Below are 22,374 nucleotides of genomic sequence, written 5' to 3' on the forward strand. Positions count from 1 at the left end.
AAACTTTTGCACGCACCCATTGCTTGATGGATGGGCATGTCCTCTGCTTCAAGCTAGCGGAGAGCGATTTGCTCTCCGTCAAGGTCTTCGGGCGCGCGGGACACAGGCTTGGCTGTTGTGTGGAGATCTCGGCTGATGGTGAAACCTCCTCTTCGGCCAAGAGTGATGAGGAGGACAGCGACAGCAACGACGAGGGTAGCGGGCGGGAGGATGATGGGTCCGACTAGGCGTGGGGCACATCGTTCCTGGGCAACGTCGGCAGCACCATCATCTGCCTCGCTAGCTCCTTGAACTTCTCGGGGTCGTCGCCTTGGGTGGCTGGCGTTGGAGGGACGGCGAAGATGAAGAAGGCGGGTGGCGGGCCATCAAGTCGAAGTACGATGGCCTCGACACCTTCGTTGCGTATTGCCGGGCCGCTGCCTCGTCTTTCAGCTCTTCCTCCGGCACTGTCATCACCGGCCTCCTTTCGGACGATCGCTGATATGTTCTCTTGGCGTCTTCTGCTGCTCATACCTCGCCTAGGCACTCCTTTTGCCCTTCTGCCATCTTGTTCTATTTCCTAAGGAGAGGGACAAGAAAGGGATCACGGGCATCTTATCTCTTTTTAGTTTTTAAGCCTACGGGCCTTTGTAAGATTTAAATCTTGTAACCCCCTTGCTCATGTATACATTCTGTATGAATTTTACTTGGTAGCAACGTATTAATGAGGAGAAGGGTGTTTGCTGGGTTTTGTTTGCGCGTGGGCGAGGGCCACACCAAGGAACGAGTCCTTGTTATCTTAAGATAAACACTGTAACCCGGCAATAGGCCTTGCCGTCTTTTTGCTCTATAGATCAGCTATACTCACGCCCTTGGCGGAGGTAGGGGCCGAGTAGGATTAGGCCCTTCGCTCGTCCCCTTCCCATCGCACTACAACCAAGTTCGGCCCAAAGTAAGGTTTTCGGACACGGGACAGAGGGAGCAATATGGTATGAAAGCGAGCGAAGTCTCGTACGTTCAAGTTTCATACGGAGGCACAGAGTGGGGGAAAAACTTATCTGATGTCGCAACCCCTGGAAACCTTGGCTTGCCGTGATCGGATCCTTAGACCTGCAGCCCCCGGCAACCTTGGCTTGTCGGGGTCGAGGCGACGGCCTGTTCTCTTTCTTCCAAAATAGCTCAGCAGAAATGTCCACGCAACCTGCGAACCAAAAAGGACGGGAAGGAATAGAGAGATGCATACTCGACCTCTATGCTAAGGGTTAGTCGCCACCAAGCACTATCAACCCTAACGTAGAGAGAGGCTCAACCTAGCATGCATGCTAAAACTTAGGGCGCCAACGCTTCATTTATTTATGCTTAGGGTCTGCGCCTGGCTTTGTACAAAGGGTTACATGCCTTGCCGGCAAGGCTTGCACAAAAGGTGGTTTGCTGGGGAGCCCGGCAACCGCGCCTTATGGGTAAAACTTGCGAAGATGTTCGATGTTCCACGAGTTGCTCAGTGGAATACCATCTTCGGTCTCCAGGCGGACTGCTCCGGGCCTGGTGACTCGTATTACCCGATAAGGGCCTTCCCACTTTGGCGTCAACTTGTTGGAATTCTTGGCCGACTAAACATGCCGAAGAACAAGGTCGCCTTCCTCAAAGCTTCGTGCACGAACCTTGCGGCTATGGTAGCGGCACAAGGCTTGTTGGTAGTGTGCTGCTCGCATAGCCGCTCGAAGATGATCTTCCTCAAGGAGCATTGCGCATCTTGCCGCAACTGCTCTTGCTCAAGCTCATCATAAGCGAGCACTTGAGGTGACCCATGCGTGAGTTCCGTGGGGAGAACTGCTTCTGCCCCGTAAAAAAGGGAGAAAGGGGCCTGGCCGGTGGCTCAATTTGGTGTTGTTTTAATTAACCAAAGAACCGCTGGCAATTCATCAATCCAGCGCCTTCCGCACTTGTGTAGCCTGTCAAAAGTTCTTGTCCGGAGGCCTCACAATACTTCAGCATTCACCCTCTCAGCCTGGCCGTTGCTTCGTGGGTGTGCAACAGAAGCAAAACAGACCTTGCTGCCGAGGTCCTGGATGTACTGCATGAAGGTGCGGCTCGTGAACTATGTGCTGTTGTCGGTGATGACTCTATTTGGCACACCAAAACGGCAGACTAGTCCCTTGAAGAATTTGACGGCCGACTGTGTTGTCACCTTTCTCATTGCCTCCAGCTCCGGCCACTTTGTGAACTTGTCGATTGCGACGTACAAGTACTCAAAGCCCCCGACAACATGGGTAAAGGGGCCTAGTATGTCAAGCCCCTAGAATTAGAATGGCCAAGAAAGAGGGATTGTCTGGAGAACTTGATCTGGTTGACGATGCTTCTTTGAATGGAACTGGCACGCTTCACACTTGGTTACTAAGGCCATTGTATCCTGGAGGGCAGTGGGCCAGAAGAAACCTTGCCGGAATGCCTTGCCGGCAAGGGCCCTCGATCCTATGTGGGAGCCACATATGCCTCCATCTATCTCTGCCAACAGCTCCAGTCCTTCCTCCCGGGGAATGCACTTCAATTTCACACCATTCGGCCTTTTTTTGTATAGAACGTCATCGACGAATTGATACATGGCAGATCGACGGGCTACTTTCTCCGCCTCTTCCTGCTCCTCAGGAAGTTCCCCTGTTTGGAGGAATCGGAGCCTGAGCCTGAGGCTCGACGACAAGGGCTAAAGGAGTTTCCTCTGCCATGGGAGCGGCTATCTCTACGGCCAGGGCTTGACGCCCTGCCGAAGTCTGTTGCCCCATGGCAGGCCTAGTGCCCACGGAAACATCTTTGCCGGCGGCTCCTGGGAGCTCGGCGGGAAAGTACTTGCCGGGGGCTGATTTCCTCCACTTGTTCTGCCCTGTCGATGGTTCAATGGATGGTTGAGTTAATCAAAGCACAAAAGTACCTGGTTCCACAGGCAATTTGAAGGCAGCGCGTTTCGACAAGTAGTCGGCGATGCCTTTCTCCACTCGGGGAACATGCTCCGCTTGTATACCATCAAAACGCTCTTCCAGCTTCCTCACTTCATCTACGTAGGCCTCCATCAATGGGCTTTGATAATCTTTGTTAACTTGCTTGACGACAAGCTATCAATCACCCCTTACCTGTTGTTTGCTGACATCTCCCTGGGAAAGTGTATCTGGACTACATACTTGAGGTGCTCTTCGATGGGTGCGACGAGCAGCACACCAGCACCAGCGCCTTGCAGCGAGAAAGCCCCGTCAAAGTACATAATCCAGCTGCAACTTGTTTCCATGCCGAGGAGACGAGTCTCATGAATCTCTTCGTCGGGCTTGAGGTCCATTGCACAATGAACTCCGCCAAGACTCTACTTTGAATTGTCGAAGTGCTTTCAAACTTCAAACCAAAGCTCGACAGTTCCAAAGCCCATTCCACAATCCTCCCGGTTGCGTCTGGGTTATGCAATATCCTTTGCAATGGGAAGCGGGTGACGACGGTGATTTCGTGTGCTTGGAAGTAATGACGCAGCTTCCTCGAGGCCATAAGGAGGTCGAAGAGCAATTTCTGCACAACGGAGTACCTTGACCTAGCCCCCTGCAAGAGGAAGCTGACAAAGTAAACCGGTTGCTGCATCATCTTCTTCTTCTGCACTATTTCATTTGGTTATGTCACTTCTACTTCGCCAGCGTCAGACTCTGCCGGGGGCCTTGCCTTACCGGCACTAGGCCCTGCCGGGGGAGCTCTGGTTTGCCATCCGCCAGCCCTGCCGTTGCCATTGCCTCTTCGTCAACCTCCCTCTGTGGCACTAGCATGGCGCTGACCACTTGGTTCGTTGCCGCTAGATATAGCGGCAGCGGTTCTTGTGGTTTAGGCGCAACCAGTATTGGCGTAGAGGGGAGGTACTTCTTCAAATCCTGCAGGGCTACCTCGGCCTCTGGGGTCCATTCCATTGGGCCTGCCTTTTTCAAGATTTTGAAAAAGGGAAGGGCATGTTCAGCAGACTTGGAGACGAATCTTCTTATGGCTGCAACACAGCCAGCGAGCCGACGTACATCCTTGATCCGCCTAGGTGCCTCGATCTGATCAATGGCCTTGATCTTGTGTGGATTTACCTCGATCCCACGCTATGACATAAAGAACCTGAGAAGTTTGCCGGACAGAACACAGAAGACACACTTTTTAGGATTTATCTTGAGGGTGATCTTGCGCAAATTTGCAAATGTCTCTTCTAAATCTTGTACGAGGGTTTCCCTGTCCTTGGTTTTGACCACTATTTAAATATATTAAAACTGAGCACCCTTCCAGCCCTGTCAGACCATTAGCATTTCTAGCCGTTAGATCACCACTTTTAATTCTTTTTGGCCGTCGGATTCGCTGCTAATCCCACCTAAATCTCGTACGCAAGCGCTAACTCGCGCGCCAGGCTGCCCTGGGCTTTTCAGGCCGCTGCTCTGTGAGATACCACTTTTCTTGCTTCGTGGGCTGGCTGTCCTAAGTGGAAGCTACTCCAAAATAATTTTCTGAGCCACGTGGTTGATTGGGCCTTGAAGCTCATCTCTGCTTCACGAAGGAAGAATCGATCAGGCACTGGTCAGCGACGTCTCTCCGTAACCTCCCCTTGCTCCCCACTCTCGGCCTCCCTCACCCTAGCCGCACACTCTTCCTTCCCACTCTCGGCTTAACCTAGCCGCACCAGTGAAGGCGGATCTAGCACCTGGGCAGTGGCAATGATGAATCATCCTCCTTCCAAGCAGCGTGGATCAGTGCCATGGCGACCTAGCGCGCTCCCTTCCCGACCTTGACCTCGAAGAACGGCTTCCCCAAGATTGCTTTCCCATTCGTGTATGATTTCCTTCTTCCATCAAACAATCACTCCTGATGTCATCTCAATCTCAATTTTGTAGAGGTGTTGCTATATTGGATGTGGTGAATTTATTTGGGCAGATCCTGGAGATAGGGAGGGGGAGGTTGTGGCTGCGGGCAACGGCGAACATAACCAACAGAGGTCGCTCGTGTATTTTTTGAAGTTATTTTCCCAATACCAGATCAGTTAGCTGAAATCGAAGAGAACCTTGAAGATTCAGATTACAACTGAAAAGTTGTACCTTACTTGAATATTAATTCTTAATTTTTCATGTGCAAGGCATGGTGCTCTCCGCTGGTTCTACTCCCTGGTTGAACAAGCTCCTGATCCATGTTACAAGACAGGTAGAATTGTTTTTTTACAAGATAGGTAGAACCGTTTTATTTTTGCCTCCTTCTCAGTTTACTTTTGAATAAGCACATCAGTTAAGAATCCGTGCCGTAAAAATTTAGTGTCTCCTGGACTACATTGTTCAAATATCAACAGGTATTATTGTGATGCAGTATGGAAACAATTCGAATGAACATATGAGGTTAATTATATTTCAAACGTGTTACTTACAGATCAAAAATACGGACACACTAAATTCTAAACCAGCAAGTACATGTTGCACATATTCTAATCTATTATACTTTAGCATTGCCGCCAATACCGTGAGTGTCAGTATGACATATTTTATGCTTCACTTTAGGTATCTCTCTGGTACGTAAAATTGGATTTCCCTTCTCTCTGAAAAAATGGATTTCCCTAAAAGAAGCAAAATCACATGATGCTTAGAGGATCCCCGATAATCCATCCTAAGAGGGTGTTACTAGGGCTACTCCAACAAAAAAATCAATTATTGGGGAAGGTCATGTAGGGATCGTTGTTAGTGGGTAACTATTTCGTTCGTTTTCTCTCCTCAACACGACCATGAGCTCGGCGTAATCTGGTATGGTAATGAGCTCGAAGTAGGTTGCCATGGCTACGAGTTCAAGGAAGGTTAGCATGGCGCCGCTTAGTGACCTTCAGTTCAAGCGCGTGGGGTAGGAAGATGCGATGATCTCAAGGTCGGACAACGCAGGTGGGCAGGAGGTGCTAGCTCAATCTAACACGGTTCGGGTAGAACGGTGTGTGCAGAGCGCGCTGACGCTCAATATAGGGTGATGATGCTCTAGGAGGGGGTGGCTTGTGGATGAGCGCGACATGCTTGGGGCGTAGGCGGGTGACCGACGATGATGCTCTGATGGCTGGAGCGCACGCGGGCGGTGAACAACCAGCTTATGGCGTGAGGCCCACACATGCTTGTGAGAAGGAACAATAGTGGTTGGGATTCAGGTGGATTGTAGGGAGGGGGTCCATTATCCCCTCTGGGTCTGTAGTTGTAGTAGCAAGATCAGGGGCTGGGCGTGGACACCTCCGGCCACGATATAAAGGTGATGCTGGTGAGAGCCAAATTAGATAAGATCCACCACTCGCCTCACCACGATCAGGGGCAAATACTACTCCCTCTGTTCCGAATTACTTGTCTTGGATTTGTCTAGATACGGATGTATCTAGACTCATTTTAGTGCTAGATACCTCCCTATCTAGACAAATCCAAGACAAATAATTTGTAACGGAGGGAGTACATCTCTAATACTGGTTGGAAATTGTGAGTTTTAGATTTATTAAATCTGGTGGTATGTTGGTCCCTGTTGTGATTTGAGGAGAAGGATGTGGTACGGGCGTTGTACAGGCAGTAGGCACAAACAGGAGATGATGAATGTGGCGTTTTACTGGAGATACAAACGGGAGATGCTGAATGACGGGAGATGATGACGAGCGCTGTACAGGTAGTGGGCACAAAATGTGATTCGATCTGTTATAGAGGGTACTCCATATGAACATGAGTCGTTAGCTATCTGAAAAACAAATAAAAAAATGTGCACTCATTTATTATGTTTAGTTACATAAGATAAATCGAGATCCCTCTGCCCCATTCTTCGTCAGGGCTTTGTTTCCCCTTTCCGTATTACATTTCAGATGTGACTTTTGCCGTGTTGCTCCCCTTCTTATACTGTTGTTTATTGTACTTTTTGTGTGATTTTCTATATCATTAGTTCTGATTGCACTAAAACTTTCTTTGCATGCATGCCAATATTTTTTTAGATTCCATCTTTGTAGGGTGAACTATTCCCTTTTCTCTCCAGGTGAATAGCAATGAATTTCAGAGATAAAGATTGAGCTTTGAGGAAACAGGCCTTGACAAGGTGTGTGCATATTTTTGTAGTCTAATGTAACTTGAATGCTCTATCCGATTTTGAGCATCTCCATAACTTTTGCATGCCACTTTGAGACTATTTCCCAGATTCTAGTGAAGTGTATATGTAACCGTTTGTTACTAACAATTATAGAATGTATTCCATACGATACAAAATTTCAGTGCTTCTGTGATTCGATCTGTTAGAAAGAGGTAACAGCTCCGCATGAGTCATTAGCTATCTCAAAAACAAATAAAAAAAGAAAGCGCTTGTGGTGTACTCATTTATTATGCTTAGTAACATAAGATAGCTCAGTTATCGCAATAATCACAATTAGTAGTGCACCCTATATTTCTTTTATTCAATTGGGCAATGAAGATTAATGTTTCCTTCCCCACTGAAAACCTAAGCATTATGTTCTCAGCACCATTCTTGTGTACTACTAAGGGAAGGGCTCACCATAGGAACAATCAAGTTGTATATCACTTTGGGGTTAATCTATGTATAAAATTCCATCGTGATCAAATAGTATTTATGATAATAAAATTACAGGTTATGTTCTCTGAACTATACTTGCATTCTTTTTGGCACTTGATATCCTACTAAAGCTTTCATTGCTTGCTTAAGTTTGGTGTCAAAGACCTAAGGTCTATGCAGTCAATGTCAGTGAGTTTCGACTCCATCCTCTCTCTCCTTCGCGTAGCACCTCCTCCCCTCCTGACCTGCTGCCGCCGCAGTGACTCAGGTTGTTCCTCTCTCCTACCCTCTAGCGACGACGCCCACGGCAACACGACAATTGCCCGCCTGCGGTGCCAGCCGCGCCACCAGAAGTGGCCCCCGGGGAGCCGGTCGATCCGCCTACGAGGTAAAAGGTTGGACGGTGCCATGCCGCCACCTGCGGATGTCTACCTCCAGCCGACCTCCGCCTCACCAAGCTCATCGTCTTGATCCGCCTGCTCCTGATCCGGATGATACCGTGGCTCTAACCCTTCCAGCCACCTTAATTACGTTTACCCTACCTGTTGTTAGATGTGGATCTCTTCTCTTCCTTCCTGGTCTTGTGTTCAGTATGTTCCCATCTGTCTGTTCTATGGTGAACTCTGAACACCATAGTTTATGCAAAAGAAACATCTACTAATTAATGAAAATGGTTATTAATTAGTTCCTGGTGTAGATCAAACAAAAAAATGTTAGTGTATCAGATGGGTTTATGGTTTCGGATATCTGGATTATTGAATCATACTGAGTTTATATACAGATGGAAGCAATCTTTTGATGTGTACTCAGATTTGATTTTTCTATTTCCTTTGTTGCAGGATTGGCTGAATTATAGTCATGATTTTCTGCTTTTCAGAGCATTTTGCTGCCGAATTGAATACTATTTGGAAATTTCTCATAGCAATATTGTTTGTTCCACTCCTTTTATTATTCTGTGAAGAGGAATAAAGAATCAAATTGTTGTTTACTTCAGCAATGTCATGCCCCTGTCGTCCGGCCTCCGCGCTGGTTTAAGGTATTTTATTATTTTCTGGTGTTCGATAACATAAGCATGGCCGTGGTGTGATACAACATGTTAACTTGCTCAGGCGGTCCGCGCTTCTTCCTTTGAAGAAATAGTTGCCTGTTCTTTTTTTCTCCTTTAGATGTTCTTGTTTGTTTTGTCACTCCTACATGCACGTGCTACTAAGAGATTATGCATGGGATGTGACCGATCTTACCCTCACTCCTACATGCACGTGCTACTAAGAGATTACGCATGAGATGTGATCGATCTTACCCGTATTATTCTTGTATTGATCAGGTGACTGCTTTTTACAATCTGAAAGCGAAAAGGGAGCTATACACAACCGCTCCATATATTTTTGGAGATACGGTACATATTAACGGTTCTTACAGTTTGCAACTTCATGTTACAGCACTTACACATGCACATGCATAAACTGAGACTCAATCACATTAGAATAGGTCTACATTTTTATTTGCCTAGATTCGAAGATGTAGCAAAGACAGTTAAGTAATACCCACGAACAATTTTCAATTATGATGATATTAGGGAAGTATCAAAGGTGAGGTGTATTTCATACAAGGTTTCTGCCCATATTCAGTAAGAGAAAATTTTGTTTGAGTTTTATAACCGTTATTGTGTAACTTTACAGATGATCTATTTTATTTCTACCAAGTAGATACATCTGCAGTAAATAATCCAATACCATAGGACGCTTCAGTTCATCGCCATTTAGTTCATTCTTTGTGTATCTATTACTCTGTGGAAGAATAAAACGGGCCTAATGGATTTCCCCCTTTTTATTCACCTCTTTACAGGTTGGATTCAATTCAATTCCTATAAATGGCAGGAGAGATGCAAATCAATCAGATTGTGCACTGCAAGGTTTGCTTCTTATGCTCGGTCCGCATTTGTACATTTTTAAACGGTATTTCATTAGACATGAGAACAAATGTAAACTTCCAAGGTTCTTCTATCAGCATTGCAACAGTGGGCAGATTTTCAGCTTTCTTTCTCAAAATTCTCATTGCAATGTTTATCAGAATGTCAGATATTCCTATTTGGGGATATTTTTTAAAGAGCAATACTCCTGTTTGTAAAACTATACTATTTCCCAGCTCTCGCAAACTGATGGTGAGTATGATGCTACAACTTCTATATTTCACCAAACAGGAATTGTGAATTTTAACTGGAAATTTTAATAGGTTGTATTCTTTCTCATTGACATTTGATTTCATTTTGTCACAAAACTAGAAGTTTGTCTTTGCTGCCACATCTAAACTTGATATGTCCAGGTGTGACAATTATATCACATGATTAAAATATTATTGTCATACAATTGTCTCAATCACTATCATTATGGTGCTAAAATGGACGGGCGCAGCAACGCGCCTTTCATAATCTAGTCTTATCCATATAAGCTTCCATATTTCTATGTAGCTGGGGCTCAAAACCAATTTGGACTGCTCTTGCAAACGTTGAGCCAGCAATCTTCAACCCGAAAGACATTCGTAAAAAACAATATGTACCACATGGGGTGATGAATGTTGTCTTCTCTTCATCTTCTCTCTCATGAAGATCTGGTGGTATCCTGAGTAGGCGTCAAGGAACGATAACAAGTTGCACCCGGCCATGGAGTCAACAATCTGGTCAATGCGTGACAACGGGAAAGGGTCCTTTGGACAAGTCTTATTGATATCTGTGTAATCAATACACAACATCCACTTCCCATTTGCCTTGCGCACCACCACCAGATTGGCCAACCACGTCGAATGAAGTACTCCCCTCACCAAGCCTGCCGCTTCTAACTTCCTGATCTCCTCCGTGATGAGCTCCTGCCGTTCCAAAGCTTGCTTCCTGAACTTCTGCTTGACGGGTCGCGCATGAGGACAGACAACAAGATGGTGCTCTATCACCTCCATAGGAACGTCGGGGATGTCGGATGCTTACCATGCAAACACATCGACATTCGCCCACAGGAAGGTGACGAGCGCGCCTTCCTATTTGCTGTCAAGGGAGGAGCTTATGGTGAAAGCCCCTCTCGTTCCATCCTCCTTGACGGACACCTTCTTGGTCTCTGGTGGTGCAGCTCTGGATTTCTTGCTCCTGCCGGTGGAGCTCTCTGGCACGTCCTCGATGGGAGCACAACACTGCAAAGAGGTGCGCTTGCCGGAGTGGGCGTGAGAGGTCTTGTCGGTCTTCTTCCCTCCCGGGGCTTCGGCGGCAGGAGCAAGTGCCTTGGTGGCAGTCGCTGCAACTGCCTCCCGGTAGAGTTGGTCAGCGCAGATCAACGCATCCTTCTTGTCGGAGGGGACGGTGATGATGGTTATTGACCCAGGTATCTTTAGCGTGTTGTAGGCGTAATGTGAGGCCGCCATGAACTTGGCTAGTGCTGGGCGGCCGAGGATCCCATTGTAGGGCAAGGGGATCTCGGCTACATCGAAAACAATCCTCTCTGTCCTATAGTTTAACTCGCCTCCAAACGTCACGGGCAGCGTGACCTTACCCTTGGGCTGAGTCTTTCCCGGGTTGACCCCTTGAAATGTGTCCATCTCTTCGAGGTCTCCATCAGGAATATGCAGCCTTTTGATCACAACAGGCGAGATCAAGTTCAGACCGTCCCCACCGTCAACTAGCATTTTTGTCACCTTGAGGTTGCGTATTGTTGGCGAAACCAACAACGGCAAACACCCGACCGCAGTTGTGCGATCAAGGTGGTCCTCGGTGTCAAAAATGATAGGCGTGCTGGACCACTTCAGTGGCTTTCGAGCATCAAATGATGGTTCCGCTGCTATGATCTCACGCGCCCACTTCTTGAGCTGGCGGTGAGAGGTGTGCAGCGAGGTGTCACCGTCGATGCACATGGCCTCCGTAGCTTTCTAGAACACATGCTCACTAGACTCGTCGTTCTCGTCATGACCGTCTTCTTCCTGCTTCTTGTCGTGGCCCAGGCGGGCGTCTCTTGCTGGTTATCCTTGCCATGGTGACCTCCTTGGCCGCCACGCTTCTTGCCGGATCCTTCGGCACCATCCTGACCCTTCTCCTTCTACCGCCTCTCATACTCAGCTTTTTGCTTCTCAGTAAGCAGCTCAACTTGTCGGCAATTCTGGAGGTCATGGCCCTTGGTGCGGTGGATCTTGCAGTACTGCTTGTCGGAGCCTCCTGGCTTGTCGGCAGCCGCCAAGCCCCGGCAAGCGGCGCACCCGGCAATTTCCTTGCCGAGGTCGTCTTCCTTGGCCTTCATGGTAGCGCCAGTGTTCTCGGATCCCTCGACGGCAAGCATGCTCTTGCCCTCGCGCTTCCTGTTGAGGCGCCGAACCTCCTTCGTCGGGGCGGCTATGTCTTTGTCTGTGGAGTCGGTTTCCGCACCGGCATCAATGCCGGGGTACTTCCTCCCCTCTTCAGATCGAGCACACCTATCGGCCAGAACATAAAGTTCGGCCACATCTTTGACCTTCTCCATCGCCAGCGCTTCACACATCTTGCAGTTGCGAACATTTTGATGGAATGCGCTGATCATGGTGGCGGGATGAACGTCTGGGATGTTGTACTGCACCCGGCTGAACCTCTATATGTACTTGCGCAGATTTTCACCTTCCTTCTGGGGATGATATGGGAATCGCTTGCCTAGCCATGAGCTTGGTGGCCTCCAGTGAAGGTGCCAACGAACTCATGACACAAATCCGACCAAGAAGAAATAGAATCAGCCGGCAAGTGCATCAACCATGACATGACATTGGGTTTAAGTGCCAACGGGAAGTAATTGGCAAGCACCTTGTCGTCGCGAGCTCCAACAGCTTGCATCGCGATGGTGTAGATGCTGAGGAACTCCGACGGGTGGGTCTTGTCGTTGTACTTCTCGCCAACGTCGGGCATAAACGTGCGGTGGGAGGACCACTGGAACTGTCACAGCTCACGGGTAAAGGCTAGGCAACCCACCTCGTAGGGTAGGCCGCCAGAGCCTCCCGGTGCTGGGTGGTCCATAGTGGGCTCCGCCCGTCTATCTGACTGGTGGCGTGCTTCGCGCTAGGGCTCGATGGTGGTTCGAGCGTCTTCATGGGCTCACTCCCGAAGAACTTGGCACTGATCGCGGTGGGTCCGTGGGTCAGACAATGCTATGGAAATGTTATCACAAGCATCATCGCGGCGGACCGACACCTGCGGTGGCTGGCGTGGGGGAGGAGAGTGCACCATGGCCGCTGTCGGTGTCAAAACCGGCGGATCTAGGGTAGGGGGTCCCGAACTGTGCGTCTAAGGCTGATCGTAACAGGAGGCGGGGGACACAATGTTTACCCAGGTTCGGGCCCTCTTGATGGAGTTAATACCCTACTTCCTGCTTGATTGATCTTGATGATATGAGTATTACAAGAGTTGATCTACCACGAGATCGTAGAGGCTAAACCCTAGAATCTGGCCTATGATTATGATTGTCCTTGTCCTACAGACTAAACCCTCTGGTTTATATAGACACCGGAGGGGGTTAGGGTTACACAGAGTCGGTTACAAGGGAGGAGATCTACATATCCGAATTGCCAAGCTTGCCTTCCACATGAAGGAGAGTCCCACCCGGACACGGGACGAAGTCTTCAATCTTGTATCTTCATAGTCCAACAGTCCGGCCAAAGTATATAGTCCGGCTGTCCGAGGACCCCCAAATCCAGGAATCCCTCAGTAGCCCCTGAACCAAGCTTCAATGACGATGAGTCCGGCGCGCAGATTGTCTTCGGCATTGCAAGGCGGGTTCTTTCTCCGAATACTCTATAGAATATTTTTAACACAAGGATCGTGTCCGGCTCTGCAAAACAAATTCCACATACCACCGTAGAGAGTACAATATTCCACAAATCCAATCTGCTGACAACTTTTCCTAATGTGACACCACGCCATGATCCGGTCTTTATTCGAACCGTTCTCCCTAACCCGCTACTGCGCATGTCGCGAGGCAGTTTTATGGGCATGTCCTATCGAAGCAGAGATCATGTCCCCCTATCTCGGGATTCTCATCAATACAGGTATGGGTAATCCAACCGCGTCTTTAACGCGATGCTTGGGGAATAAGCGAGTTTACCAGGCAAGTGGGGAGGCGCTGGATGCCTACCGCCTTTATAAGGAGATAAGGACTTCCCTTTTTCACCCACGCCTTCTCCTTCTGATTATCCATTCCCCTCTGCTCGAGCCCCAGCGCCCAAGCAGTCGTCCTCTCCGACCACAAAGGCCTTCCGAAAATGTCTGGATCCAGAGCAGGAGGCAAATGGATGGCCTCCACTGTTCGGGAGAAGGATATCAAAAAGCTTCAGGAGGCTGGGTACCTGGCCCAGAAAATCAGCCACCGTCTCCCGACGGCAGGACAGATCGTCCCTACTCCAGAACCCCACGAGAGGGTTGTTTTCCTCCCCCATTTTGTCCGCAGGCTAGGGTTTCCCCTCCACCCATTCGTTCGCGGCATCATGTATTATTATGGGATCGATTTTCATGATCTATCCCCCAATTCCTTCCTCAACATCTCGACGTTCATCGTCGTGTGCGAGGCCTTTCTCCGCATCTCGCCACACTTCGGCTTATGGCTGAAGATCTTTAATGTGAAGCCCAAGGTAGTGGGTGGTGAGCACGCCGAGTGCGGAGGCGCCATGGTGAGAAAGATGCCCAACGTCACATGGCCAACAGGTACTTCCAATGATTCCATCAAAGAGTGGCAGCAGCAGTGGTTTTACATCACTGAGCCGCACGACATGAAATGGGCCGCTGCTCCTGAATTCCGATCCGGAGCCCCCCTGTGGCTTACGTCCTGGCCCAAGAAGGGCCTGGATTGGTCTTCGTCCAACGAGCTATCGGCACTTCAGACGCGCGTCAAGAATATGGAAGACAAGGATATCAAACTTGTCAATGTAGTCCAGGTGATGTTAGCTCGCCGTATCCTTCCTTGTCAACACCGGGCTTGCAATTTATGGGAATTCGACCCGGCCAAGCACCAGACCCTACGAGAGCTCTTTGGCTCCTCACACAAAGATATCTGGAAGGTGCTTTTTAAGTCCGGAAAATCATGGCCGGACTCAGCCGAGGACCGCGGGTACCACCTGTTCCGCCCCGTAAGTTCGGTAAGCCATTATAAGTTTTATTCGCATAACCCAAGGGAAACGCTTAATGTGTTTTCCACAACTCTCCTAGAGCTGGACGAAGAAGGCGGGGCGGATCTACTGTCCGGCCCCGCTACCTGAAGAACCGTCCGGCTCGCTTCTAACGAAGATGCTGGTCCCGGCGCCCTACAAGGCGCCGAAGAAGAAGGCCGGGAGAGGTGCCAAGGAGACCAGGGCGGCCTCCGTCGTCGTGGCACCTCGGACACGATATCCGAAGACTCCAATGCCCATTCTTCCTCCGAAGAGGACGAGGAGGAGGAGGAAGACAAATACCCAGTGGGGGGAAGAAAGAAAATGAGAGCCTCCGCATCGTTGGAGGCCGAGTCGCCTAAGAAGGGAAAAACTCGTCTTCCAGAGGAGTCCACCGCCGCTGATAGCAGCCCGAAGTGGGATCCCAGGGCTCAGCCCCTGGTGAACTCATGAGTATATAAAATCCAAACATGTTTATGCTTCCAGACTTATCATGGCACAATATTTTGATCTGGGCCATACTTTTTGCAGTCCGGCGAGGTCCCGCACAGAGCAATCCTCGTCGGAGGATTTGCTAGGCTCGAACGCTATGGAGAGCGGGACACCCCCGAAGGCCCCTTCCCCCAAACATGTGAATGACACCGAGGCTTTGTCCCAGGAGGACCCAGGCCAAGGAGGGGGGGGGGGAGATTGCCAAGGTGGCGCCAGGAGGTCAAACTTCAGGGGTCGGACACATGGGAGAGAAGGCTCCCATGGGCGTCGTTGGATGGAGCCATCTTGAATTCGGCCCCCAGCCAGACGCAATTCCGGAGACCAATATGGTTCCAGAGTTAGGCAGGCGGTCTCCCTCGGCTAGAGGGGGTGTACCTGTTCCATCGGCAACCTCTGTCCAACCAGAGGTGCTAGATACTTTATTGGCGGCGCTAAAAAGCGCCTCCGTTGTCGATGAACACCGTGCCCTTGTGGGTGCGGTGATTGAGAAGAATCAATCTACGGAGAGTGGGCTGAATGAAGCTTGTATTAGCCTTATAAGAGGCTTTGAGGTATGTTTTATGAAGTTTCGAAGAGTGTCAGAGTATAGATAGTAGCCCCTGATACACTGTTCGGTGAGAGAAAGAACTAGACAGAGGATCAAATCTATGTTCGCAGGAGACTCACTTGATGACATTTACCTCTCTTTTGGTATAAACAGGCGTCTGTAGCGACTGCCACCTCTCGTACTTTGGAGGTCTCCGGACTAAATCGAAGTCTGGAGCGGGCCACGGAAGAATTGGGCCAGTTGAAAAGGCAGTTGGAGGATAAACAAGGTATGCACAAACCTTGCTCATGTTCAGTGCGAATGAATTTTAAAATATGCTTTGTGATTTGCGCTAGGGGCAATGACCGAAGTCGAGGCTCTTAAGAAGGTTGTTGCCGAGGCCGAGGGAAAGGCATCCGTAGAGCGGGCTCTTCGTGAGAAGCATGAGGCCAGGGTTATTGAAATTAAGCAAGAGCTTCAAGAGGTCATGAGAAGATGTGAGGCCTTGGAGCAGAGTCTAATGGATAAAGAATCCAAACTTACCAAGGCTCTTCAGGCCGCATGCGATGCCCAAGGGGAAACCCAGGGTGCCCTGTAGGAGATCCAAGAGGCAAGGAAGATCGCGGCGGGCAAGGCTTGTTCCATGTAAGGCAAGTATTTGGGGAGAAAATCATGTTTCTAATCTTGAGTTCAAATTTCTCCACGGGCATTTGCGGAGCTGCCATGCAGCATATCTGATGCCGCACAATTCTACCGAGCCGAAGAAAGGAACACTGCGGATAAGCTCTTCTGGTCACAGTATCTGGCGCCGAATTATCTGGTGCCTTTTGCCGACCAACTGAAACAGCTGATCGAACTGTAGAAGGCGGCCGAGCTAGCCATGAAGGATTTGATTATCCGGCTATGGCCCGCTGAGCCGATTCCAGGCAGCTACTTCGGGCTCGTGAAACGGCTTGCGAGTGCCTGCCCTCGACTGGACGTCATCAAGCGGTCGCTCTATATAGAGGGTGCGCGAATGGCCTTCGCCCGCGCAAAGGTGCACTGGGGGAAGATGGATGCTGAAAAGCTGGTGGCCGAGGGACCGCCGGAGGGAAAGGAGCACCGCAAGCCTGAGTTATATTATGAAAGTGTCCTGAAAGGATCCTGCCTTGCGGCGAAGCAATGCACCAAGGACATTATATTTCCATGAATACATTCATGTTGTCCTTTCTAATGTTGAACAAGGTCATTTCTATTATTTATTGCCTGTTATATGAAAGTTTATCCCCCTGCGCGGCCGTTTTATATATTAATCCTGAGAGTTGGCCAGTCCTCGGCTTCTGCCCCCACGTAGGAAGTACTGAGGTGTTCGGGATAAACCTGATCACTCTTTATCCCAGTTTTGGGTCCTTCGAAGGAGGTGTTCAGCACAACGAACCAGGCAATCGGACTATAGGGCTTTATCACTCTCACTTAGCCACAGGAGCTTTAGAAAAGGAAGGTAGGCGCAACCCCTGGTGTTCGGAAGACCGCACGAGGGGCTCTATAACCACCTGATCGGAATAAAAGCCGATCCAGTGCATGTTACATTGGTTATGGCATTATGCGGGAGGAATCCTCAACCGATCCAGCCGTATCATGACAGTCAGTTTTCGGCTTTCTCTACTGAGGTGCTCGTCCGAAAGAACCGAGACACAATCGCAGTAGTTCTCCCTGTGCCGCCTTAGCCGATATAGCTGAACGTAAGGCAGCAAAACATGGGAGCCGGGCAAACCCAACATTTAACCCAAGACATGATTTGGAGTTGATGCATATAATGCTATAAGTTCGGGGTGCCAAACTTCCATGAAGGTGTTCGGACTTTATTGCCGTATCATGGGAAAAACGAAGCCCCTGGCATATCTAAGGCATATCGTGGTGTACGGATGCCATTTGACAAAAGAATTGCAATAAGAGATAACGGCAAATAAGTGTCATATAAATCCACATGTCATATTTAAATAATACGTCGATGCGTATGAGTACGTGTAAAGTAATAAAAAAAGAGAAAGTGACTGTGGAACATACTGAGACCAGGCGGGAAGAAGCTGTGTGCGGATCCGGAGTGCAGTCGGATGGTCATCGAGGGGAATATCTAAGAGTTCCCTTGCGCGTTCGAGCTGTTTCCATGTCGCCGGTCCTTGCCTGGGCAAAAATGAACCTATACAGAAAATGCAAGATGTGTTTGTGTGCCGCAGGGCGGTTGAGGCGCGGTATGTGGCATGTCCTGGCTTTCGCCGGAGTGTTTAATTGAGCTCTGGACGAGCCGGGCTATCCTGCCGCGAAGTAGTTCGGAGTCCTTTGGCGGTGTCCGGGAGCTTGGCGGTTGACTCGAGGTTTGATTGAAAGGTGCCACTTGTTGCTTCTACTGTTAAAGCAGCGGTATACTCTTTGGTACCAAGGGGGAGTTCGGCCTTGCCATTAACCGTGATGACGCCGCGCGGATCGGGCATCTTGAGCTTACGGTAAGCATAATGTGGCGCCACGTTGAATCGAGCGAACGCGGTTCGTCCGAGCAGTGCCTGATAATCACTGCAAAAGGGGACAATGTCGAAGATTAACTCTTCGGCACGGTAATTGTCCAGTGATCCGAAGACTACCTCAAGGGCAATGGAGCCTGTACAGCTGGCCTCCACACCTGGTATAATACCTCTAAAGGTGGCTTTAGTGGGCTTGATCACCGAATGATCGATGCCCATCTTGCGCACTGTGTCCTCATAAAGCAGGTTTAGACTGCTGCCTCCGTCCATAAGGACTCGTGTGAGGTGGAACCCGTCAATTATTGGGTCGAGGACTAGTGCGGCTGAATTGCCTTGATTGGTGTTAACCGGACGATCCGTGCGGTTGAAGGTGATCGGCCCTAGTTTATATTGTGGGACGACTGGTTCCGTTAAGTCGACATCCCTAAGGGTGCGCATCCGGACCGGGTTGGGAGTGTGGGTGGCGTTTACCACCTTCACCGTCTGGATTTGTGGGGGAAATTTCTTTTGCCCTCCTGTATTCGGTGATTTGGGCTCCTCGTCGCCATCATTGCTTTGATACCCCTTATCTTTGTTTTCGGCACCTGACATGCCGGCTTGTTTGAATACCCAGCATTCTCTGTTAGTATGATTGGCTGGTGTTCCTGGGGTGCCATGAATTTGGCATGAACGGCCGAGTATGCGGTCCAGACTAGATGGACCCGAATTGTCATTTTTGAATGGCCTTTTCCACTGACCGGACTTAGAGCCACTAAATCCGGCATTGCTGTCGTATCTTCGGCGTTTCCATCATTTTTGCGACGCTTGTGTTTGTTGCGTCGGGGTTTGCGGTTGCTATCTCTGGCCTCTGATGTGCCAGGATTGCTTGCTGTGTTGATGCTACGGGCCAACCAGCTATCCTCGCCCGCGCAAAAGCAGGTCATGAGTGTCGTGAGGGCTGCCATGGATTTTGGCTTCTCTTGGCCGAGATGTCGGGCGAGCCACTCGTCACGGATGTTATGTTTAAAGGCCGCTAGGGATTCGTCATCCGGACAGTCGACAATTTGGTTCTTTTTAGTTAGGAACCGAGTTCAGAATTTCCTGGCTGACTCTCCGGGCTGTTGTGTTATGTGACTTAAATCATCAGCATCCGGTGGTCGCACATAAGTGCCCTGGAAGTTGTTCAGGAATGCGTCTGCCAGGTTCTCCCAACTTCCGATGGAGTTTGCCGGCAAGATATTCAGCCAATGCCGAGCCGGCCTTTGAGTTTTAGTGGGAGATGCTTGATGGCGTGTAGATCATCCCCGCAGGCCATGTGAATGTGGAGGAAGAAATCCTCTATCCATACCGCGGGGTCTGGAGTACCATCATATGATTCAGTGTTCATGGGTTTAAACCCTTCTGGGAATTCATGATCCATTACTTCATTAGTGAAGCATAGGGGGTGTGCGGCGCCTCTGTGCCGGGCTATATCACGACGCAGTTCATACGAGTCTTGTCTGCTATATTCGGCCCGGCCGGATTTGTTTTTAGTATATCTGGCGCGACGGTCGTCGTCACGCGTTGGGGCGCGCTCCCGTGATCCGTAGATCGATCTTGTATGTCCTGCTTTGTTTTCCAATACGTCTCGCAGGTCCCGCGTGTAGCCCCAGGCCTTGGTGTCTTTGTTTGACTGGCGACAGGGTGCAGGCTCGACTTCGGGCTGATACGCCATTTTGTCTCACCCGCGAGGTGGCCGGTCAGCCGCATCATACGCTGGTAGTGTAGGCTTTAATGCTTCCTTCTCGAGTTGGGGTAGAAACATGTGCTTTGGGTAACTTTTAGTTGGGCTCTCGAGTTCGTATTCCTCGGCTGCCAGGACCTTGGTCCATCTATCTGCTAGCAGATCTTGATCAGCTTGAAGCTGCTGCTGCTTTTTCTTCAGGATTTTTGCTGTGGCTATAAGCCGACGCTTGAAGCGCTCCTGCTCGACGGGATCCCCAGGCACGATGAATTCTTCGTCGCCGAGGCTCACCTCGTCTTCGGAGAGGGGCATGTAATTGCCATCCCCTGATTCTCCATCTGTCGCCTGTTCCTTAGCGCTCACTTGCCCATCCTCCCGCTCAAAGCCTGGCTGGAGGGGATTGTCTTCGTCTTCGGCACTGTCTGCAGCATTATTGTCTCTTGCGGCGGTATGCTGCTTTTGCTATGGCGAGGCTTAGAGCGGCGTCGATGACGCCGGTGCTTAGATTGCTTCTCGACAGGATTATCCTCCGTTGCCTTATTGCCATCGCTTTCTTTGGGGGTGTTCACCATATATATATCGTATAATGAGGTGGTTGTCCAGCGCCCTGATACGTCTCCAACGTATCTATAATTTTTGATTGCTCCATGGTATATTATCATCTGTTTTGGACATTATTGGGATTTATTATTCACTTTTATATTATTTTCGAGACTAACCTATTAACTGGAGGCTCAACCCAGAATTGCTATTTTTTTTGCCTATTTTAGGGTTTCGAAGAAAAAGAATATCAAACGGAGTCCAAACGGAATGAAACCTTCGGGAACGTGATTTTTGGAACGAACAAGATCCAAGAAAGTTGGACCCTACATCAAGCAACCAACAGGGAAGCCACGAGGTAGGGGACGCGCCTACCCCCCCAGGCGCGCCCTCCACCCTCGTGGGCCCCCTGTTGCTCCGCCGACGTACTCCTTCCTCCTATATATACCTACGTACCCCCAAACGATCAGATACGGAGCCAAAACCCTAATTCCACCGTCGTCACTTTCTGTATCCACGAGATCCCATCTTGGGGCCTGTTCCGGAGCTCCGCCGGAGGGGGCATCGATCATGGAGGGCTTCTACATCAACACCATAGCCTCTCCGATGAAGTGTGAGTAGTTTACCTCAGACCTTCAGATCCATAGTTATTAGCTAGATGGCTTCTTCTCTCTTTTTGGATCTCAATACAAAGTTCTCCCCCTCTGTTGTGGAGATCTATTCGATGTAATCTTCTTTTGCGGTGTGTTTGTTGAGACCAATGAATTGTGGGTTTATGATCAAGTTTATCTATGAACAATATTTGAATCTTCTCTGAATTCTTTTATGTATGATTGGTTATCTTTGCAAGTCTCTTCGAATTATCAGTTTGGTTTGGCCTACTAGATTGTTCTTTCTTGCAATGGGAGAAGTGCTTAGCTTTGGGTTCAATCTTGCGGTGTCCTTTCCCAGTGACAGTAGGGGCAGCAAGGCACGTATTGTATTGTTGCCATGGAGGATAACAAGATGGGGTTTTCATCATATTGCATGAGTTTATCCCTCTACATCATGTCATCTTGCTTAAAGCGTTACTCTGTTCTCTTGAACTTAATACTCTAGATGCATGCTGGATAGCGGTCGATGTGTGGAGTAATAGTAGTAGATGCAGGCAGGAGCCGGTCTACTTGTCTCGGACGTGATGCCTATATACATGATCATACCTAGATATTCTCATTACTATGCTCAATTCTGTCAATTGCTCAACAGTAATTTCTTCACCCACCATAAAATACTTATGCTCTTGAGAGAAGCCACTAGTGAAACTTATGGCCCCCGGGTCTATCTTCTATCATATCAATCTTCCAACATTTAGTTATTTTCATTGCCTTTTATTTTACTTTGCATATTTATCATAAAAATACCAGAAATATTATCTTATCATATCTATCAGATCTCACTCTCGTAAGTGACCGTGTAGGGATTGAGAACCCCTTATCGCGTTGGTTGCGAGGATTTATTTGTTTTGTGTAGGTGCGAGGGACTGGCGCGTAGCCTCCTACTGGATTGATACTTTGGTTCTCAAAAACTGAGGGAAATACTTACGCTACTTTGCTGCACCAGCCTTTCCTCTTCAAGGGAAAACCAACGCAAGTGCTCAAGAGGTAGCAAGAAGGACTTCTGGCGCCGTTGCCGGGAAGGTCTATGCAAAAGTCAACATACCAAGTACCCATCACAAACCCTTATCTCTTGCATTACATTATTTGCCATTTGCCTGTCATTTTCCTCACCCCCACTTAACCCTTGCCATTTTATTTGCCCTTCTTCTGCTCGTCTTTCCTTTTGCTTTGATGTCTTACTTAGCTCGTTTGCTCGTTTGGTTGGAATAGTTATTTATTTATTACTAAACAGAGAACCTAAACATCTATGGATCCTCATCCGCTTGCTAATCTTTTTAAGAGATCAAATTATGATGAACCAATTGC

The 22,374-nt window shown here is 49.0% G+C and overlaps 1 protein-coding gene across 3 annotated transcripts; it reads left to right on the plus strand.

Moving 5' to 3' along the window:
• The first annotated feature begins 4,494 nt into the window (after positions 1-4,494).
• LOC125543777 (uncharacterized) lies at positions 4,495-21,225 on the plus strand. 3 transcript variants are annotated; one of them, XM_087547051.1, is made up of 7 exons: positions 4,495-5,169; positions 6,543-7,056; positions 8,364-8,560; positions 8,849-8,920; positions 9,370-9,436; positions 15,848-15,962; positions 16,030-20,633. In XM_087547051.1, exons 5-7 carry the CDS (start codon positions 9,395-9,397, stop codon positions 16,269-16,271), a joined length of 399 nt encoding a protein of 132 aa, XP_087403177.1. In that variant the 5' UTR covers positions 4,495-5,169; positions 6,543-7,056; positions 8,364-8,560; positions 8,849-8,920; positions 9,370-9,394; the 3' UTR covers positions 16,272-20,633. The 3 variants fall into 3 exon arrangements, 1 of the variants encoding a protein (XP_087403177.1); XR_015618894.1 differs by lacking the exon at positions 16,030-20,633 and adding an exon at positions 20,644-21,225 and having other exon boundaries at positions 4,501-5,169; XR_015618893.1 differs by lacking the exons at positions 15,848-15,962; positions 16,030-20,633 and adding an exon at positions 20,644-21,225 and having other exon boundaries at positions 4,503-5,169.
• The last annotated feature ends 1,149 nt before the right edge of the window (positions 21,226-22,374 follow it).

Source organism: Triticum urartu, chromosome 3A (genome assembly GCF_056163025.1).
Source record: "Triticum urartu cultivar PI428250 chromosome 3A, HENAU_Tu73, whole genome shotgun sequence".
Lineage (NCBI taxonomy): Eukaryota > Viridiplantae > Streptophyta > Magnoliopsida > Poales > Poaceae > Triticum > Triticum urartu.